The following is a 21,571-nucleotide window of genomic DNA, read 5'->3' on the forward strand; positions in this document are numbered from 1 at the left end:
ACCATGTGCCCCAGGGCCTCGGGGAAGTGGACCCGAGTCACCGTGTCGAAGACCGAGGACAGCGTTGAGAGGTCGGCCCGCTTCGAGCCAGGGTCCCCGGCCCCAGGATCCAGGATATTCCCCCCGTGGAGGATCAGCGTCAGCACGTGGATCTTGCAGCTCTGGCTGATGTTCTCGGACGAAATGCTCTGTGGGTGGGGCGGGGGAAATATATACACATTAGTAACCTTTCCTGTCCCTCCGTGACCCCGCACTGCCCCCTCACCCACAGTGACCCCTCACCCCTCCTGACCCCACACTGCCCCCTCGCCCACAGTGACCCCTCACCCCTCCTGACCCCACACTGACCCCTCCCCTCCCCTCCCCCACACTGACCCCCTCACCCACACTGAACCCCTCGCCCTTCCTGACCCCACACTGACCCTGAACTGACCCCCTCACCCATACTGACACCACACTGACCCCTCACCCTTCCTGACCCCACACTGACCCCTCACCATTCCTGACCCCGCGCTGCCCCCTCACCCACAGTGACCCCTCACCCCTCCTGACACCACACTGACCCCCTCACCCACACTGAACCCCTCGCCCTTCCTGACCCCACACTGACCCCTCACCCGCACTGATCCCTCACCCTTCCTGACCCCGCACTGACCCCCTCACCCACATTGAACCCCTCACCCTTCCTGAACCCACACTGACCCTGCACTGACCCTTCACCCACAGTGACCCCTCACCCACAGTGACCCCACACTGACCCCTCCGCCTCCCCTCCCCCACACTGACCCCCTCACCCACACTGAACCCCTCGCCCTTCCTGACCCCACACTGACCCGGCCCCTCACCCACAGTGACCCCACACTGATCCCTCCCCCTCCCCTCCCCCACACTGACCCCCTCACCCTTCCTGACCCCACACTGACCCTTCACCCACACTGATCCCTCACCCTCAGTGACCCCACACTGACCCCTCTGCCTCCCCCACACTGACTCCTCACCCTTCCTGACCCCACACTGACCCTGAACTGACCCCCTCACACATACTGACACCACACTGACCCCTCACCCTTCCTGACCCCACACTGACCCCTCACCATTCCTGACCCCACACTGACCCCTCACCCGTACTGATCCCTCACCCTTCCTGACCCCACACTGACCCCTCCGCCTCCCCCACACTGACCCCTCACCCTTCCTGACCCCACTGACCCTGAACTGACCCCCTCACCCATACTGACACCACACTGACCCCTCATCCTTCCTGACCCCACACTGACCCCTCACCATTCCTGACCCCACACTGACCCCTCACCCGTACTGATCCCTCACCCTTCCTGACCCCGCACTGACCCCTCACCCGCACTGACCCCACATTGGCCCTGTACTGACCTGCATTGATCTCCTCACCCGCACTGACCCCTCACCCTTCCTGACCCTGCACTGACCCCTCACCCACACTGACACCACACTGACCCCTCACCCTCACTGACCCCCGCACTGACCCCTCCCCCAATCATCTCCAGCGCAATTGGCTCACACCGGCAGCCAGTAGCAGCGCAGACGGAGACTGACCGTGGACGCGCTCACCTCGGACAGAGAGCGAGAGTCCATCGAGCAGGGGGGCGGCCGGCTCTCGGAGCCCCGTAACCCTGGCGACGTGTCACCTGGAGAGAGCGGAGAGCAAGAGAGCGTCAGGGTATAGGCCGCACCGCCAGAAAACATGGCCACTGGACACACACACAGACACACTGACACACGGACACACACGGACACACGCGGACACACACGGACACGCGGACACACTGACACACACTGACACACGCTGACACACACTGACACACACGGACACACGCGGACACACTGACACACACGGACACACGTGGACACACACGGACACAGTGACACACGCGGACACACGCGGACACACACGGACACACGTGGACACACACGGACACAGTGACACACGCGGACACGCTGACACACGCGGACACACGCGGACACACGCGGACACACACGGACACAGTGACACGCGGACACACTGACACACACTGACACACGCTGACACACGCGGACACACACAGACACACACGGACACACGTGGACACACACGGACACAGTGACACACGCGGACACACTGACACACACGGACACAGTGACACACGCGGACACACTGACACACACGGACACACGTGGACACACACGGACACACGTGGACACACACGGACACAGTGACACACGCGGACACACTGACACACACGGACAGACGTGGACACACTGACACACACGGACATACGCGGACACACACGGACACACGTGGACACACACGGACACACGCGGACACACACGGACACACACGGACACACGTGGACACACACGGACACAGTGACACACGCGGACACACTGACACACACGGACACACTGACACACACGGACACACACGGACACACACAGACACACGCGGACACACTGACACACACGGACACACGCGGACACACACGGACACACACGGACACACACGGACACACACGGACACACTGAAACACACGGACACACGCGGACACACACGGACACACGCGGACACACGCGGACACACGCGGACACACGCGGACACACGCGGACACACGCGGACACACTGACACACGCGGACACACGCGGACACACGCGGACACACGCGGACACACGCGGACACACGCGGACACACGCGGACACACACAGACACACACGGACACACGCGGACACACACAGACACACACGGACACACACGGACACACACGGACACACACTGACACACACTGACACACACGGACACACACGGACACACACGGACACACACTGACACACACTGACACACACGGACACACACGGACACACGCGGACACACGCGGACACACACGGACACACGCGGACACACTGACACACACGGACACACTGACACACACGGACACACACGGACACACACTGACACACACGGACACACGCGGACACACTGACACACACGGACACACACGGACACACACTGACACACACGGACACACGCGGACACACTGACACACACGGACACACTGACACACACGGACACACACGGACACACACGGACACACTGACACACACGGACACACACGGACACACACTGACACACACGGACACACGCGGACACACTGACACACACGGACACACTGACACACACGGACACACACGGACACACTGACACACACGGACACACACGGACACACACGGACACACACGGACACACTGACACACACTGACACACACTGACACACACGGACACACTGACACACACGGACACACTGACACACACGGACACACACGGACACACACGGACACACTGACACACGCGGACACACTGACACACACGGACACACACGGACACACTGACACACACGGACACACTGACACACACGGACACACACAGACACACACGGACACACACGGACACACACAGACACACACGGACACACTGACACACGCGGACACACACTGACACACACGGACACACGCGGACACACTGACACACACAGACACACACGGACACACACTGACACACACGGACACACGCGGACACACACGGACACACACAGACACACACGGACACACACAGACACACACGGACACACGCGGACACACGCGGACACACACAGACACACACGGACACACTGACACACACGGACACACACGGACACACACGGACACACTGACACACACGGACACACGCGGACACACACGGACACACACGGACACACGCGGACACACACGGACACACGCGGACACACGCGGACACACACGGACACACACGGACATACGCGGACACACACGGACACACACGGACACACGTGGACACACACGGACACACGCGGACACACGCGGACACACACGGACACACACGGACACACGCGGACACACGCGGACACACACGGACACACTGACACACACGGACACACACGGACACACACGGACACACGCGGACACACACGGACACACACGGACACACAGGGACACACACGGACACACGCGGACACACGCGGACACACACAGACACACACGGACACACACGGACACACACGGACACACGCGGACACACACAGACACACACGGACACACTGACACACACGGACACACAGTGACACACACGGACACACACGGACACACACGGACACACACGGACACACACAGACACACACGGACACACACGGACACACGTGGACACACACGGACACAGTGACACGCGGACACACGGACACACGCGGACACACTGACACACGCGGACACACACGGACACACGCGGACACACTGACACACACGGACACACGCGGACACACTGACACACACGGACACACAGACACACACTGACACAGTGACACACACGGACACACACAGACACACACGGACACACACGGACACACGTGGACACACACGGACACAGTGACACGCGGACACACGGACACACGCGGACACACTGACACACGCGGACACACACGGACACACGCGGACACACTGACACACACGGACACACGCGGACACACTGACACACACGGACACACGCGGACACACTGACACACACGGACACACGCGGACACACTGACACACGCGGACACACTGACACACACGGACACACGCGGACACACACTGACACACGCGGACACACGCGGACACACACGGACACACACGGACACACGCGGACACACACGGACACACACGGACACACGCGGACACACACGGACACAGTGACACACGCGGACACACTGACACACACGGACACACTGACACACACGGACACAGTGACACACGCGGACACACTGACACACACGGACACACACGGACACACGCGGACACACACGGACACAGTGACACACACGGACACACTGACACACACGGACACACTGACACACACGGACACAGTGACACACGCGGACACACTGACACACACGGACACACGCGGACACACTGACACACACGGACACACTGACACACACGGACACACGCGGACACACTGACACACACTGACACACACGGACACACTGACACACACTGACACACACGGACACACTGACACACACTGACACACACGGACACACTGACACACACTGACACACACTGACACACACTGACACACACTGACACACACGGACACACTGACACACACTGACACACTGACACACACTGACACACTGACACACGCGGACACACTGACACACGCGGACACACTGACACACACGGACACACACTGACACACGCGGACACACTGACACACGCGGACACACTGACACACACGGACACACACTGACACACACTGACACACACTGACACACACGGACACACAGACACACACTGACACAGTGACACACACGGACACACACGGACACACACGGACACACTGACACACACGGACACACTGACACACACGGACACACTGACACACACTGACACACACGGACACACTGACACACACTGACACACACGGACACACTGACACACACTGACACACTGACACACGCGGACACACTGACACACACGGACACACACGGACACACACTGACACACACGGACACACACGGACACACACGGACACACGTGGACACACACGGACACACACGGACACACGCGGACACACACGGACACACGTGGACACACACGGACACACACGGACACACTGACACACACGGACATACGCGGACACACGCGGACACACACTGACACACACGGACACACTGACACACACTGACACACACGGACACACTGACACACACTGACACACTGACACACACTGACACACTGACACACGCGGACACACTGACACACACGGACACACACGGACACACACTGACACACACTGACACACACGGACACACAGACACACACTGACACAGTGACACACACGGACACACACGGACACACGTGGACACACACGGACACACACGGACACACACGGACACACGCGGACACACTGACACACACGGACATACGCGGACACACGCGGACACACTGACACACACGGACACACTGACACACACGGACACACTCGGACACACACGGACACACACGGACACACACGGACACACACGGACACACACTGACACACACGGACACACACGGACACACACGGACACACACGGACACACACGGACACACGTGGACACACACGGACACACACGGACACACGTGGACACACACGGACACAGTGACACACGTGGACACACACGGACACAGTGACACACGCGGACACACACGGACACAGTGACACACACGGACACACGCGGACACACTGACACACACGGACACACGCGGACACACGCGGACACACACGGACACACACTGACACACGCGGACACACGCGGACACACGCGGACACACACAGACACACACGGACACACTGACACACACGGACACACGCGGACACACTGACACACACGGACATACGCGGACACACACGGACACACTGACACACACGGACACACGCGGACACACGCGGACACACGCGGACACACGCGGACACACTGACACACACGGACACACACGGACACACACGGACACACACGGACACACACGGACACACGCGGACACACAGACACACACGGACACACGTGGACACACACGGACACAGTGACACGCGGACACACGCGGACACACACTGACACACACGGACACAGTGACACGCGGACACACGGACACACACGGACACGCTGACACACACGGACACACGCGGACACACACTGACACACACGGACACACACGGACACGCTGACACACACGGACACACGCGGACACACACTGACACACACGGACACACACGGACACACATTGACACACACGGACACACACGGACACACACGGACACACACGGACACACTGACACACACGGACACACACGGACACACACAGACACACACGGACACACTGGCACACACGGACACACGTACAAAATAACGCTCACACCTGCATCACAAAGTACACGTAGCACAGAAACTGGCCATTCGGCCCAGCTGCTCTGTGCCGGTGTTTCTGCTCCACACGAGCCTCCTCCCACCCTCTTCATCTCGCCCCATCCACACATCCTTCGATTCCTTTCTCCCTCATGTGTTTATCCAACTTCCCCTTAAATGTATCGATACTATTCGCCTCCACCACTCCCTGTGGAAGCGAGTTCCACATTCTCACCACTCTCTGGGTAAAGAAGTTTCTCCTGAATTCCCGATTGGATTATATTGATGGCCCTTAGTTCTGGTCTCACACCCACAAGCGGAAACACCTTCTCTACCTCGACCCTATCGAACCCTTTCATCATTTTAAAGGCCACCAACAGGTCACCCCTCAGCCTTCTCTTCTTTAGAGAAAAGAGCCCCCGCCCGTTCAATCTTTACCGACAGTTATAACCTCGCCCGCTCTGCACGTTCCATGTCTGGAGATGCATCAGATGTTACTGCTCTCCCAGTGGGTGAGAGGGACGGGGAATCGGAGTCCTAGTGTGAAGCCCCCCCTGTCCGATCAGCTCTCCCAGTGGGTGAGAGGGACAGGAGATCGGAGGCCTAGTGTGAAGCCCCCCCTGTCTGATCAGCTCTCCCAGTGGGTGAGAGGGACGGGGGATCGGAGGCCTAGTGTGAAGCCCCCCCCGTCCGATCAGCTCTCCCAGTGGGTGAGAGGGACGGGGATCGGAGGCCTAGTGTGAAGCCCCCCCCGTCCGATCAGCTCTCCCAGTGGGTGAGAGGGACGGGGATCGGAGGCCTAGTGTGAAGCACCCCCTGTACGATCAGCTCTCCCAGTGGGTGAGAGGGACGGGGAATCAGAGGCCAGTGTGAAGCCCCCCCCGTCCAATCAGCTCTCCCAGTGGGTGAGAGGGACGGGGAATCGGAGTCCTAGTGTGAAGCCCCCCCTGTACGATCAGCTCTCCCAGTGGGTGAGAGGGACGGGGATCGGAGGCCTAGTGTGAAGCCCCCCCCGTCCGATCAGCTCTCCCAGTGGGTGAGAGGGACGGGGATCGGAGGCCTAGTGTGAAGCACCCCCTGTACGATCAGCTCTCCCAGTGGGTGAGAGGGACGGGGAATCAGAGGCCAGTGTGAAGCCCCCCCCGTCCAATCAGCTCTCCCAGTGGGTGAGAGGGACGGGGAATCGGAGTCCTAGTGTGAAGCCCCCCCTGTACGATCAGCTCTCCCAGTGGGTGAGAGGGACGGGGGATCGGAGGCCTAGTGTGAAGCCCCCCCCGTCCGATCAGCTCTCCCAGTGGGTGAGAGGGACGGGGATCGGAGGCCTAGTGTGAAGCACCCCCTGTACGATCAGCTCTCCCAGTGGGTGAGAGGGACGGGGAATCAGAGGCCAGTGTGAAGCCCCCCCCGTCCAATCAGCTCTCCCAGTGGGTGAGAGGGACGGGGAATCGGAGTCCTAGTGTGAAGCCCCCCCTGTACGATCAGCTCTCCCAGTGGGTGAGAGGGACGGGGATCGGAGGCCTAGTGTGAAGCACCCCCTGTACGATCAGCTCTCCCAGTTGGTGAGAGGGATGGGGGATCGGAGGCCTAGTGTGAAGCACCCCCTGTACGATCAGCTCTCCCAGTGGGTGAGAGGGACAGGGAATCGGAGTCCTAGTGTGAAGCCCCCCCTGTACGATCAGCTCACCCAGTGGGTGAGAGGGACGGGGATCGGAGGCCTAGTGTGAAGCACCCCCTGTTCGATCAGCTCTCCCAGTGGGTGAGAGGGACGGGGAATCAGAGGCCAGTGTGAAGCCCCCCCCGTCCGATCAGCTCTCCCAGTGGGTGAGAGGGACGGGGAATCGGAGTCCTAGTGTGAAGCCCCCCCTGTCCGATCAGCTCTCCCAGTGGGTGAGAGGGACGGGGATCGGAGGCCTAGTGTGAAGCACCCCCTGTACGATCAGCTCTCCCAGTGGGTGAGAGGGACGGGGATCGGAGGCCTAGTGTGAAGCACCCCCTGTCTGATCAGCTCACCCAGTGGGTGAGAGGGACGGGGATCGGAGGCCAGTGTGAAGCCCCCCCTGTCCGATCAGCTCACCCAGTGGGTGAGAGGGACGGGGATCTGAGTCCTAGTGTGAAGCCCCCCCTGTCCGATCAGCTCTCCCAGTGGGTGAGAGGGACGAGGGATCTGAGTCCTAGTGTGAAGCACCCCCTGTACGATCAGCTCACCCAGTGGGTGAGAGGGACGGGGGATCTGAGTCCTAGTGTGAAGCCCCCCCTGTCCGATCAGCTCACCCAGTGGGTGAGAGGGACAGGGATCGGAGGCCTAATGTGAAGCATCCCCTGTACGATCAGCTCACCCAGTGGGTGAGAGGGACGGGGGATCTGAGTCCTAGTGTGAAGCCCCCCCCTGTCCGATCAGCTCACCCAGTGGGTGAGAGGGACGGGGGATCGGAGGCCTAGTGTGAAGCCCCCCCCGTCCGATCAGCTCTCCCAGTGGGTGAGAGGGACGGGGGATCGGAGGCCTAGTGTGAAGCCCCCCCCGTCCGATCAGCTCTCCCAGTGGGTGAGAGGGACGGGGGATCGGAGGCCTAGTGTGAAGCACCCCCTGTACGATCAGCTCACCCAGTGGGTGAGAGGGACGGGGATCGGAGGCCTAGTGTGACGCACCCCCTGTACGATCAGCTCACCCAGTGGGTGAGAGGGACGGGGGATCAGAGGAGAGTTATGAAGCCCCCCCCGTCCGATCAGCTCTCCCAGTGGGTGAGAGGGACGGGGAATCAGAGGCCAGTGTGAAGCCCCCCCTGTCCGATCAGCTCACCCAGTGGGTTAGAGGGACGGGGATCTGAGTCCTAGTGTGAAGCCCCCCCTGTCCGATCAGCTCTCCCAGTGGGTGAGAGGGACGAGGGATCTGAGTCCTAGTGTGAAGCACCCCCTGTACGATCAGCTCACCCAGTGGGTGAGAGGGACGGGGGATCTGAGTCCTAGTGTGAAGCCCCCCCCTGTCCGATCAGCTCACCCAGTGGGTGAGAGGGACGGGGATCGGAGGCCTAGTGTGAAGCCCCCCCCCTCCGATCAGCTCTCCCAGTGGGTGAGAGGGACGGGGGATCGGAGGCCTAGTGTGAAGCCCCCCCCGTCCGATCAGCTCTCCCAGTGGGTGAGAGGGACGGGGGATCGGAGGCCTAGTGTGAAGCACCCCCTGTACGATCAGCTCACCCAGTGGGTGAGAGGGACGGGGATCGGAGGCCTAGTGTGACGCACCCCCTGTACGATCAGCTCACCCAGTGGGTGAGAGGGACGGGGGATCAGAGGAGAGTTATGAAGCCCCCCCCGTCCGATCAGCTCTCCCAGTGGGTGAGAGGGACGGGGAATCAGAGGCCAGTGTGAAGCCCCCCCTGTACGATCAGCTCTCCCAGTGGGTGAGAGGGACGGGGGATCTGAGTCCTAGTGTGAAGCCCCCCCTGTCCGATCAGCTCACCCAGTGGGTGAGAGGGACGGGGAATCAGAGGCCAGTGTGAAGCCCCCCCTGTACGATCAGCTCTCCCAGTGGGTGAGAGGGAAGGGGAATCAGAGGCCAGTGTGAAGCCCCCCCCGTACGATCAGCTCTCCCAGTGGGTGAGAGGGACGGGGATCGGAGGCCTAGTGTGAAGCACCCCCTGACGATCAGCTCTCCCAGTGGGTGAGAGGGACGGGGGAATCAGAGGAGAGTTATGAAGCCCCCCCGTCCGATCAGCTCTCCCATCAGACGCGGTTTCCCCACAGCGAACGCAGTCACCGCGGAATCATCCTCGGTCCATACCTTGCCGATCCTCACTCTCTCCCACCAAGCCCGCCTTGTCGATAAAATCATTCGAACTCCACTTCGTGATCTCCTTCGAGAACACTTCATCGCTGTCCGAGAGGTCCTCTGTGAGAGAGGGAGGGAGAGAGAGACAGACAGAGAGAGAGAAACAGAGAGAGAGAAGAGAGAGAGAGACAGAGTGAGAGAGAAGAGACAGAGCGAGAGAGAGACAGAGAGAGAGAGAGACAGAGAGAGAGAGAGACAGACAGAGTGAGAAACAGAGAGGAAAACACAGAGTTAGATAAAGTGTAGAGCTCCCTCTATATTACCCTGACAGTGTGTCCCCACTTTATACCCAGTGTCAGCATCGAGCGCTCCCAGGGCAGGTACAGCACGGGTTAGATACAGTGTAGAGCTCCCTCTACATTACCCTGACAGTGTGTCCCCACTTTATACCCAGTGTCAGCATCGAGCGCTCCCAGGGCAGGTACAGCATGGGTTAGATACAGTGTAGAGCTCCCTCTACATTACCCTGACAGTGTGTCCCCACTTTATACCCAGTGTCAGCATCGAGCGCTCCCAGGGCAGGTACAGCACGGGTTAGATACAGTGTAGAGCTCCCTCTACATTACCCTGACAGTGTGTCCCCCACTTTATACCCAGTGTCAGCATCGAGTGCTCCCAGGGCAGGTACAGCACGGGTTAGATACAGTGTAGAGCTCCCTCTACATTTCCCTGACAGTGTGTCCCCACTTTATACCCAGTGTCAGCATCGAGCGCTCCCAGGGCAGGTACAGCATGGGTTAGATACAGTGTAGAGCTCCCTCTACATTACCCTGACAGTGCGCGACCGTTAACCTACCATGTGCATCGAAGAACTCGTCCTCTGAGCTGTTCTCGGAATCTCGAGCGATGTTCTGCATTCTCCACTCCGAGAGACTTTGCTGGGTCACGGCTCCTGGGAACAGACAATGGCAGAGGGATGAGGTTGGCGGGGGGGGGGGGGCGGGCGGTAACAAGCCCCAGGGCGAGCGTCGGCCAATTACCAGCCCCCAAACCCCAACCACGTCCCACTCACAGACCCCCCCGAATTGCCTCAGCCCCACAGTCAGAGCAGGACGGGCTCAGGGTCGATCCCGGGGGTGGGGCGGGTCGAGGGTCTCGCGGGCATCGAGGGTGGAGCAGGATTGACGGTCGTAGATTCAAGGGCCTTGTGGGGTCGAGAGCCATGAGGCCAAGGGCGGCGCGGGGCCGTGGGTCACGGGGCCAAGGGCCACGCGGGGTCAAGGGGTCATAGGGCGCAAGGGGCGGAGGTTCGCGGGGCCACCCCGAGATTCTGACCTGCGTGTTGTGAGGAGTGAGAGGATCGCGAGGACAGCGACCATTGTTTGGGGAGCCCGTCCTCGCCCAGCTCCTTCCCGTCCATGGAATCGCCGAGCGATCTGGGTCCCTCCGGCCCCGCGGGACCCGGACCGGCGCCCCGGGCTCCGGGATCTCCCCCCTGCTCCTCGCTGAATTTGCCCATCCTCTGGGCCAGGGTCCGAGCCGTCTCCTCCTCCAGCGCACGGATATCCCCCATGGTGAGGTCGCACCACTCATCCTGCCAACACCAGGCCTGGCGATGGGCCCGCAGCATCACTCGCCTTAACCCTGGGGGAAAAGAGAGAGAGACACAGTCGTCAGGACAGGCGGGAGAGGGGAGGCGAGGAGGGGTAGGGAGAGGGGGAGAGAGGGGGAGTGAGTGAGGGGAGAGAGAGGGGGGAGAGAGGGGAGAGAGGGGGAGGGGGGAGACGGGAGAGAGGGGGAGTGAGAGGGGAGAGGGGTAGAGAGGGGGGGAGAGAGGGGGGAGAGGGGAGAGGGGGAGAGGGAGAGAGAGGGGGGGAGAGAGAGAGGGGGAGAGAGAGAGGGGGAGAGAGAGGGGAGAGAGGGGAGAGGGGGGGAGAGAGGGGAGAGGGGGAGAGGGGGGATGGAAAGGGAGCGGGAGAGAGGGGGAGGAGGGGGAGAGGGGGAGACGGGAGTGAGGGGAGAGAGGGGGAGTGAGAGGGGAGAGGGGAGAGGGGGAGAGAGAGGGAGAGAGAGAGGGGGAGAGAGAGGGGGAGGGGGAGAGAGAGGGGGAAGGGGAGAGAGAGAATAGAGAGAATGAGAACAAGAGAGTAGGTGATGGAGAGAGAGAAGGAGAGAGGGACAGATAGAGAGAGTGAAGGTGAGAGAGACAGAGAGAATGTGTGAAGGAGATAGAGGAGAGAGGGAGAGACAGAGAGAGAGTGTGAAGGAGATAGAGGAGAGAGGGAGAGACAGAGAGAGAGTGTGAAGGAGAGAGAGACAGAGAGAGAGTGTGAAGGAGTGCGGGAAGCAGAAGCTGCTGTGAAGGTCAGAGCCTCACCGATATCGTGGATGAACTGTTCGATCTTCGACTGCATGCCCCAGTATCGGAATTCCACCTTGCACAGTTTGTAGGCACACATGACCAGAGCCTGCCCCTCCAGCGCCCGCCGCTCCTCGATCCAGCTCTCCGACAGGGGACCCCGAGCGGTCTTCAGCGAACAGTACACCTTGGGATCCTCACCCGGTTTGTATTCAGTCTGTGGGATCGGGTCCCTCACGATATCGATCATGTCTGGAGAAACCGTGAGAGGGAGAGTGATCAGCACCTGGGGATTCTGTACAAATCCCCTCCCTCCAGACTGAACCGCGACCTGTTCAATCCCCCTCTCTACCGCCCCCCGCCCCCCCCCACAGGGACCATGACCTAGAGAGTCCCCCTTTAAACAGGGTCCCTGACGGAGAGACTCCCTCTTTAAACAGGGTCCCTGACGGAGAGACTCCCTCTTTAAACAGGGTCCCTGACGGAGAGACTCCCTCTTTAAACAGGGTCCCTGACGGAGAGACTCCCTCTTTAAACAGGGTCTCTGACGGAGAGACTCCCTGTTTAAACAGGGTCCCTGATGGAGAGACTCCCTCTTTAAACAGGGTCCCTGACGGAGAGACTCCCTCTTTAAACAGGGTCCCTGACGGAGAGACTCCCTCTTTAAACAGGGTCCCTGACGGAGAGACTCCCTCTTTAAACAGGGTCCCTGACGGAGAGACTCCCTCTTTAAACAGGGTCCCCGACGGAGAGACTCCCTCTTTAAACAGGGTCCCTGACGGAGAGACTCCCTCTTTAAACAGGGTCCCTGACGGAGAGACTCCCTCTTTAAACAGGGTCCCTGACGGAGAGACTCCCTCTTTAAACAGGGTCCCTGACGGAGAGACTCCCTCTTTAAACAGGGTCCCTGACGGAGAGACTCCCTCTGTAAACAGGGTCCCTGACGGAGAGACTCCCTCTTTAAACAGGGTCCCTGACGGAGAGACTCCCTCTTTAAACAGGGTCCCTGACGGAGAGACTCCCTCTTTAAACAGGGTCCCTGACGGAGAGACTCCCTCTTTAAACAGGGTCCCCGACGGAGAGACTCCCTCTTTAAACAGGGTCCCTGACGGAGAGACTCAGAGACTCCCTCTTTAAACAGGGTCCCTGACGGAGAGACTCCCTCTTTAAACAGGGTCCCTGACGGAGAGACTCCCTCTTTAAACAGGGTCCCTGACGGAGAGACTCCCTCTGTAAACAGGGTCCCTGACGGAGAGACTCCCTCTTTAAACAGGGTCCCTGACGGAGAGACTCCCTCTTTAAACAGGGTCCCTGACGGAGAGACTCCCTCTTTAAACAGGGTCCCTGACGGAGAGACTCCCTCTTTAAACAGGGTCCCTGACAGAGAGACTCCCTCTTTAAACAGGGTCCCTGACGGAGAGACTCCCTCTTTAAACAGGGTCCCTGACGGAGAGACTCCCTCTGTAAACAGGGTCCCTGACGGAGAGACTCCCTCTTTAAACAGGGTCCCTGACGGAGAGACTCCCTCTTTAAACAGGGTCCCTGACGGAGAGACTCCCTCTTTAAACAGGGTCCCTGACGGAGAGACTCCCTCTTTAAACAGGGTCCCTGAGGGAGAGACTCCCTCTTTAAACAGGGTCCCTGACGGAGAGACTCCCTCTTTAAACAGGGCCCCTGACGGAGAGACTCCCTCTTTAAACAGGGTCCCTGACGGAGAGACTCCCTCTTTAAACAGGGTCCCTGACGGAGAGACTCCCTCTTTAAACAGGGTCCCTGACGGAGAGACTCCCTCTTTAAACAGGGTCCCTGACGGAGAGACTCCCTCTGTAAACAGGGTCCCTGACGGAGAGACTCCCTCTTTAAACAGGGTCCCTGACGGAGAGACTCCCTCTTTAAACAGGGTCCCTGACGGAGAGACTCCCTCTTTAAACAGGGTCCCTGACGGAGAGACTCCCTCTTTAAACAGGGTCCCTGACGGAGAGACTCCCTCTGTAAACAGGGTCCCTGACGGAGAGACTCCCTCTTTAAACAGGGTCCCTGACGGAGAGACTCCCTCTTTAAACAGGGTCCCTGACGGAGAGACTCCCTCTTTAAACAGGGTCCCTGACGGAGAGACTCCCTCTTTAAACAGGGTCCCTGACGGAGAGACTCTCTCTTTAAACAGGGTCCCTGACGGAGAGACTCCCTCTGTAAACAGGGTCCCTGACGGAGAGACTCCCTCTTTAAACAGGGTCCCTGACGGAGAGACTTCCTCTTTAAACAGGGTCCCTGACGGAGAGACTCCCTCTTTAAACAGGGTCCCTGACGGAGAGACTCCCTCTTTAAACAGGGTCCCTGACGGAGAGACTCCCTCTTTAAACAGGGTCCCTGACGGAGAGACTCTCTCTTTAAACAGGGTCCCTGACGGAGAGACTCCCTCTGTAAACAGGGTCCCTGACGGAGAGACTCCCTCTTTAAACAGGGTCCCTGACGGAGAGACTTCCTCTTTAAACAGGGTCCCTGACGGAGAGACTCCCTCTTTAAACAGGGTCCCTGACGGAGAGACTCCCTCTTTAAACAGGGTCCCTGACGGAGAGACTCCCTCTTTAAACAGGGTCCCTGACGGAGTGCCTTCTGCTCCCACCCCCCGACACTGGACGCTGCTCTTGTGTCAGAGGTCGTTGAAGAGTTGACGTTTACCCACAATCCTTTGCCTCTTCTCTGCCGACACCAGGTTGAAGACATTCGATTGATCTCCGCAGTCCGGCTTGTAATAGGTTTCGATGTCAATGGAGAACTTCTCTACAAACGGACACGTGTACCTGGGAAGAGAGGAACGAGGCAGGTCATGTCAAAGAAAGAAAGAAAGCGAGAACTCCCATGTCTGCAGCGCCTTTGACCACCTCAGGGCGTTCCAGAGTACTTCACAGGAACAGGAGGAGGCCATTCAGCCCCTCGAGCCTGTTACACAGGAACAGGAGCAGGCCATTCAGCCCCTCGAGCCTGTTACACAGGAACAGGAGGAGGTCCATTCAGCCCCTCGAGCCTGTTACACAGGAACAGGAGCAGGCCATTCAGCCCCTCGAGCCTGTTACACAGGAACAGGAGGAGGCCATTCAGTCCCTCGAGCCTGTTACACGGGAACAGGAGGAGGCCATTCAGCCCCTCGAGCCTGTTACACGGGAACAGGAGGAGGCCATTCAGCCCCTCGAGCCTGTTACACGGGAACAGGAGGAGGCCATTCAGTCCCTCGAGCCTGTTACACGGGAACAGGAGGAGGCCATTCAGCCCCTCGAGCCTGTTACACGGGAACAGGAGGAGGCCATTCAGCCCCTCGAGCCTGTTACACGGGAACAGGAGGAGGCCATTCAGCCCCTCGAGCCTGTTACACGGGAACAGGAGGAGGCCATTCAGCCCCTCGAGCCTGTTACACGGGAACAGGAGGAGGCCATTCAGCCCCTCGAGCCTGTTACACGGGAACAGGAGGAGGCCATTCAGCCCCTCGAGCCTGTTACACGGGAACAGGAGGAGGCCATTCAGCCCCCTCGATCCTGTTACACAGGAACAGGAGGAGGCCATTCAGCCCCTCGAGCCTGTTACACAGGAACAGGAGGAGGCCATTCAGCCCCTCGAGCCTGTTACACAGGAACAGGAGGAGGCCATTCAGCCCCTCGAGCCAGTTACACAGGAACAGGAGGAGGCCATTCAGCCCCTCGAGCCTGTTACACAGGAGCAGGAGGAGGCCATTCAGCCCCTCGAGCCTGTTACACAGGAACAGGAGCAGCCCATTCAGCCCCTCGAGCCTGTTACACAGGAACAGGAGGAGGCCATTCAGCCCCCTCGAGCCTGTTACACAGGAACAGGAGGAGGCCATTCAGCCCCTCGAGCCTGTTACACAGGAACAGGAGGAGGCCATTCAGCCCCTCGAGCCTGTTACACAGGAACAGGAGGAGGCCCATTCAGCCCCTCGAGCCTGTTACACAGGAACAGGAGGAGGCCATTCAGCCCCTCGAGCCTGTTACACAGGAACAGGAGGAGGCCATTCAGCCCCTCGAGCCAGTTACACAGGAACAGGAGGAGGCCATTCAGCCCCTCGAGCCTGTTACACAGGAGCAGGAGGAGGCCATTCAGCCCCTCGAGCCTGTTACACAGGAACAGGAGCAGCCCATTCAGCCCCTCGAGCCTGTTACACAGGAACAGGAGGAGGCCATTCAGCCCCCTCGAGCCTGTTACACAGGAACAGGAGGAGGCCATTCAGCCCCTCGAGCCTGTTACACAGGAACAGGAGGAGGCCATTCAGCCACTCGAGCCTGTTACACAGGAACAGGAGGAGGCCCATTCAGCCCCTCGAGCCTGTTACACAGGAACAGGAGGAGGCCATTCAGCCCCTCGAGCCTGTTACACAGGAACAGGAGGAGGCCATTCAGCCCCTTCAGACTATTCTGCCATTCAATTACATCAGCTGTATCTTAACTCCATCTATCCACCTTGGTTCCATAACCATTAATACCCTTACGCAACAAAAATCTACCAATCTCAGTTTTGAAATTTTCGATTGACCCCCAGCCTCAGCAGCTTGTTGGGAGCGAGAGTTCCAGATTTCCACCGCCCTTTGTGTGAAGAAGTGCTTCCTGACGTCACCCCAGAACGGCCTGGCTCTGGTGATATCCCCCCTTGTTCTGGACTCCCCCCATCAGAGGAAATAGATTCTCTCTATCTACCCGATCGACTCCTTTAATCATCTTAAACACCTCGATTAGATCACCCCTTAATCTAATATACTCGAGGGAATACAAGCCTAATCTATTGACTCCGCCCCCTCTCGCTGACCCCGCCCCCTCTCGCTGACCCCGCCCCATCTCGCTGACCCCGCCCCCTCTCGCTGACCCCGCCCCCTCTCCACTGACCCGCCCCCCTCCACTGACCATGCCCCCTCTCACTGACCCCGCCCCCTCTTGCTGACCCCGCCCCCTCTGTGACCCCGTCCCCTCTCACTGACCCCGCCCCCTCTCGCTGACCCCGCCCCCTCTCGCTGACCCCGCCCCCTCTCTCTGACCCCGCCCCCCCTCCACTGACCACGCCCCCTCTCACTGACCCCGCCCCCTCTCCACTGACCCCGCCCCCTCTCAGCTGACCCCGCCCCTCTCGTTGACCCCGCCCCCCTCTCCACTGACCCTGCCCCCTCTGTGACCCCGCCCCCTCTCCCTGACCCCCACCCCCTATCGCTGACCCCGCCCCCTCTCGCTGACCCCGCCCCCTCTCGCTGACCCCGCCCCCTCTCCGCTGACCCGCACCCTCTCCGCTGACCCGCCCCCTCTCCGCTGACCCGCCCCCTCTCCGCTGACAACGCCCCCTCTCCGCTGACCCCGCCCCCTCTCCACTGACCCCGCCCCCTCTCCGCTGACCCCGCCCCCTCTCCGCTGACCCCGCCCCTTCTCCGCTGACCCTGCCCCCTCTCACTGATCCCGCCCCCTCTCCGCTGACCCGCCCCCTCTCCGCTGACCCGTCCCCTCTCTGCTGACCCCGCCCCCTTCTCCGCTGACCCCGCCCCTTCTCCGCTGACCCTGCCCCCTCTCACTGATCCCGCCCCCTCTCCGCTGATCCCGCCCCCTCTCCGCTGACCCCGCCCCCTCTCCGCTGATCCCACCCCCTCTCCGCTGATCCCGCCCCCTCTCCATTAATCCCACCCCCTCTCCCTCACCTGGTCCGTGTGTAAGGGTAGGCGTTCCAGGACTCCTCCTCCACCTGCAGTGCAGCCTTGGGGAGCAGGGCTCGGAACCAGCTGGGAATGTGTGATCCCACATGGTAAACCTTGTGTGTAAACTGGCCGCAGCCTCCAGGACCATCGGAATATGGGCGGTTCTCCAAAATCTCCACCCCGCTACCTTCACCACTGCTCTCCTCCCGACTCTTCTTCTACAGAGAGAGAGGGAACAACAACGTAAGTCAACCGAGAGAGGGAACAACAACCTATCTCAAACGGAGAGAGGGAGCGAGAAAGATTGTAACTCAATGGAGAGCGGGAATGGGAAACAACATCGTAACTCAATGGGAGGGAAAGAGAAACAACATCGTAACTCAACGAGAGGGAAAGAGAAACAACATCGTAACTCAACGAGAGGGAAAGAGAAACAACATCGTAACTCAACGGGAAGGAAAGAGAAACAACATCGTAACTCAATGGGAGGGAAAGAGAAACAACATCGTAACTCAATGGGAGCGAACAGTAAACAAGAAGGTAACTCAATGGGAGGGAATCATAGATTTGTAGAATGTTTACAGCACGGAAGAAGGCCAATCGGCCCATCGAGCCCGCGCCAACTCTCAGCTAGTCTCACTCCCCCGCCCTTTCCCCGTAGCCCTGCAAATGTTTTTCCTTCAGGTACTTATCCAATTCCCCTCTGAAAGCCACGATTGAATCTGCCTCCACCATCCTTTCAGGCCGTGCATTCCAGATCCTGACCACTCGCTGCGTAAAAAAGTTTTTCCTCATGTCGTCTTTGGTTCTTCTGCCAATCACCTTAAATCTGTGTCCTCTGGTTCTCGACCCTTCCGCCAATGGGAACAGTTTCTCTCCATCTACTGTGTCCAGACCCCTCATGATTTTGAACACCTCTATCAAATCTCCTCTCAACCTTCTCTGCTCCAAGGAGAACAACCTCAGCTTCTCCAGTCTATCCACGTAACTGAAGTCCCTCATCCCTGGAATCATTCTTGTAAATCTTTTCTGCACCCTCTCTAAGGCCTTCACATCCTTCCTAAAGTGTGGTGCCCAGAATTGGACACAATAGTCCAGTTGGGGCCGAACCAGTGTTTTATAAAGGTTCATCATAACTTCCACACTTTTGTACTCTATACCTCTATTCATGAAGCCCAGGATCCCGGAAGCTTTTTTAACCGCTTTTTCAACCTGCCCTGCCACCTTCAATGATTTGTGCACATATACCCCCAGGTCTCTCTGTTCGTGCACCCCCTTTAGGATTGTACCCATTAGTTTATATTGCCTCTCCTCGTTCTTCCTACCAAACTGTATCACTTCACACTTTTCTGCGTTAAATTTCATCTGCCACGTGTCCGCCCATTCCACCAGCCTGTCTGTGTCTTCCTGAAGTCTATCACTCTCCTCCTCACTGTTCACTATACTTCCAAGTTTTGTGTCATCTGCAGATTTTGAAACTGTGCCCTGTACACCCAAATCCAAGACCCCTGGGGAACACCACTGTATACCTTCCTCCAGTCCGAAAAACAACCGTTCACCACTACTCTCTGTTTCCTGTCACTTAGCCAATTCCGTATCCAGGCTGCCACTGTCCCTTTTATTCCATGGGCTTCAACTTTGCTGGCAAGCCTATTATGTGGCACTTTGTTGAACGCCTTTTGGAAATCCATGTACACCACGTCAACCACATTACCCTCATCAACCCTCTCTGTTACCTCATCAAAAAACTCAATCAAGTTGGTTAAACACGATTTGCCTTTAATAAATCCGTGCTGGCTTTCCTTAATTAATCCACACTTGTCCAAATGACTGTTAATTTTGTCCCTGATTACTGTTTCTAAAAGCTTCCCCACTACCGAGGTTAAACTGACTGGCCTGTAGTTGCTGGGTTTATCTTTACACCATTTTTTGAACAATGGTGTAACATTTGCAATTCTCCAGTCCTCTGGCACCACCCCCGTATCTATGGAGGATTGGAATATTATGGCCAGTACCTCCACGATTTCCGCCCTCAAGTCCCTCAGCGTCCTAGGGTGCATCCCATCTGCTCCTGGTGATTTATCTACTTTAAGTACAGCCAGCCTTTCTAATACCTCCTCTTTATCAATTTTTATCCCATCCAGTGTCTCCACTACCTCCTCCTTTACTGTGTCTATGGCAGCATCCTCTTCCTTGGTGAAGACAGATGCAAAGTACTCGTTTAGTACCTCAGCCATACCCTCTGCCTCCATGTGTAGGTCTCCAGTTTGGGTGCTAATCGGCCCCACCCCTCCTCTTTCTACCCGTTTACTATTTATATGCCTATAGAAGACTTTTGGATTACCTTTTATGTTGGTTGCCATTCTATTCTCATACCCTCTCTTTGCCCCTCTTATTTTCTTTTTCACTTCACCTCTGACCTTTCTATATTTAGCCTGATTCTCATGTATTTGCAACCTGACATCTGTCATACGCACTCTTTTTCTGGTTCATCATATTCTCTATCTCTTTCGTCATCCAGGGAGCCCTGACTTTAGTTGCCCTGCCTTTCCCCCCAGTGGGAATGTACCTCGACTGTACCTGAACTAGTTCCTCTTTAATGGCAGCCCATTGTTCCAATACAGGCTTTCCTGCCAATCTTTGATTCCAGTTTACCCGGGCCAGCTCCGTTCTCAAACCACTGCAATTGGCCTTCCCCCAGTTAAACATTTTTACTCTGGATTCTTACCTGTCCTTTTGAGAAACAACATCGTAACTCAACAGGAGGGAATGGGAAACAACATCGTAACTCAACGGGAGGGAATGGGAAACAACATCGTAACTCAACGGGAGGG

General features: G+C 58.4%; 2 protein-coding genes across 2 annotated transcripts in view; one reads left to right on the plus strand and one right to left on the minus strand.

The window, feature by feature from the left end:
• Window positions 1-21,446, minus strand: part of LOC147092232 (membrane-associated phosphatidylinositol transfer protein 1-like) — a 122,634-nt gene extending 101,188 nt beyond the window's left edge. The window contains exons 1-9 of the mRNA XM_085976383.1: window positions 21,393-21,446; window positions 18,741-18,955; window positions 15,740-15,861; window positions 13,079-13,312; window positions 12,037-12,345; window positions 11,558-11,653; window positions 10,714-10,821; window positions 1,588-1,664; window positions 1-188 (exon numbers count right to left, since the gene is read on the minus strand). The exon at window positions 1-188 is cut by the window's left edge and continues 57 nt beyond it. Of these exons, the coding sequence (XP_085832509.1) occupies window positions 1-188; window positions 1,588-1,664; window positions 10,714-10,821; window positions 11,558-11,653; window positions 12,037-12,345; window positions 13,079-13,312; window positions 15,740-15,861; window positions 18,741-18,955; window positions 21,393-21,446 (1,403 nt within the window). The remainder of the gene's footprint in view (window positions 189-1,587; window positions 1,665-10,713; window positions 10,822-11,557; window positions 11,654-12,036; window positions 12,346-13,078; window positions 13,313-15,739; window positions 15,862-18,740; window positions 18,956-21,392) is intronic.
• The window catches only part of LOC147092229 (lysine-specific demethylase 2A-like), a 520,639-nt gene that overhangs the window by 368,161 nt on the left and 130,907 nt on the right, over window positions 1-21,571 (plus strand). The window lies entirely within an intron of this gene.

The sequence above is a fragment of the Somniosus microcephalus genome, unplaced genomic scaffold (genome assembly GCF_052327205.1).
Source record: "Somniosus microcephalus isolate GS21.2 unplaced genomic scaffold, FLI_Smic_1.0 unresolved_chr2, whole genome shotgun sequence".
Taxonomy (NCBI): domain Eukaryota; kingdom Metazoa; phylum Chordata; class Chondrichthyes; order Squaliformes; family Somniosidae; genus Somniosus; species Somniosus microcephalus.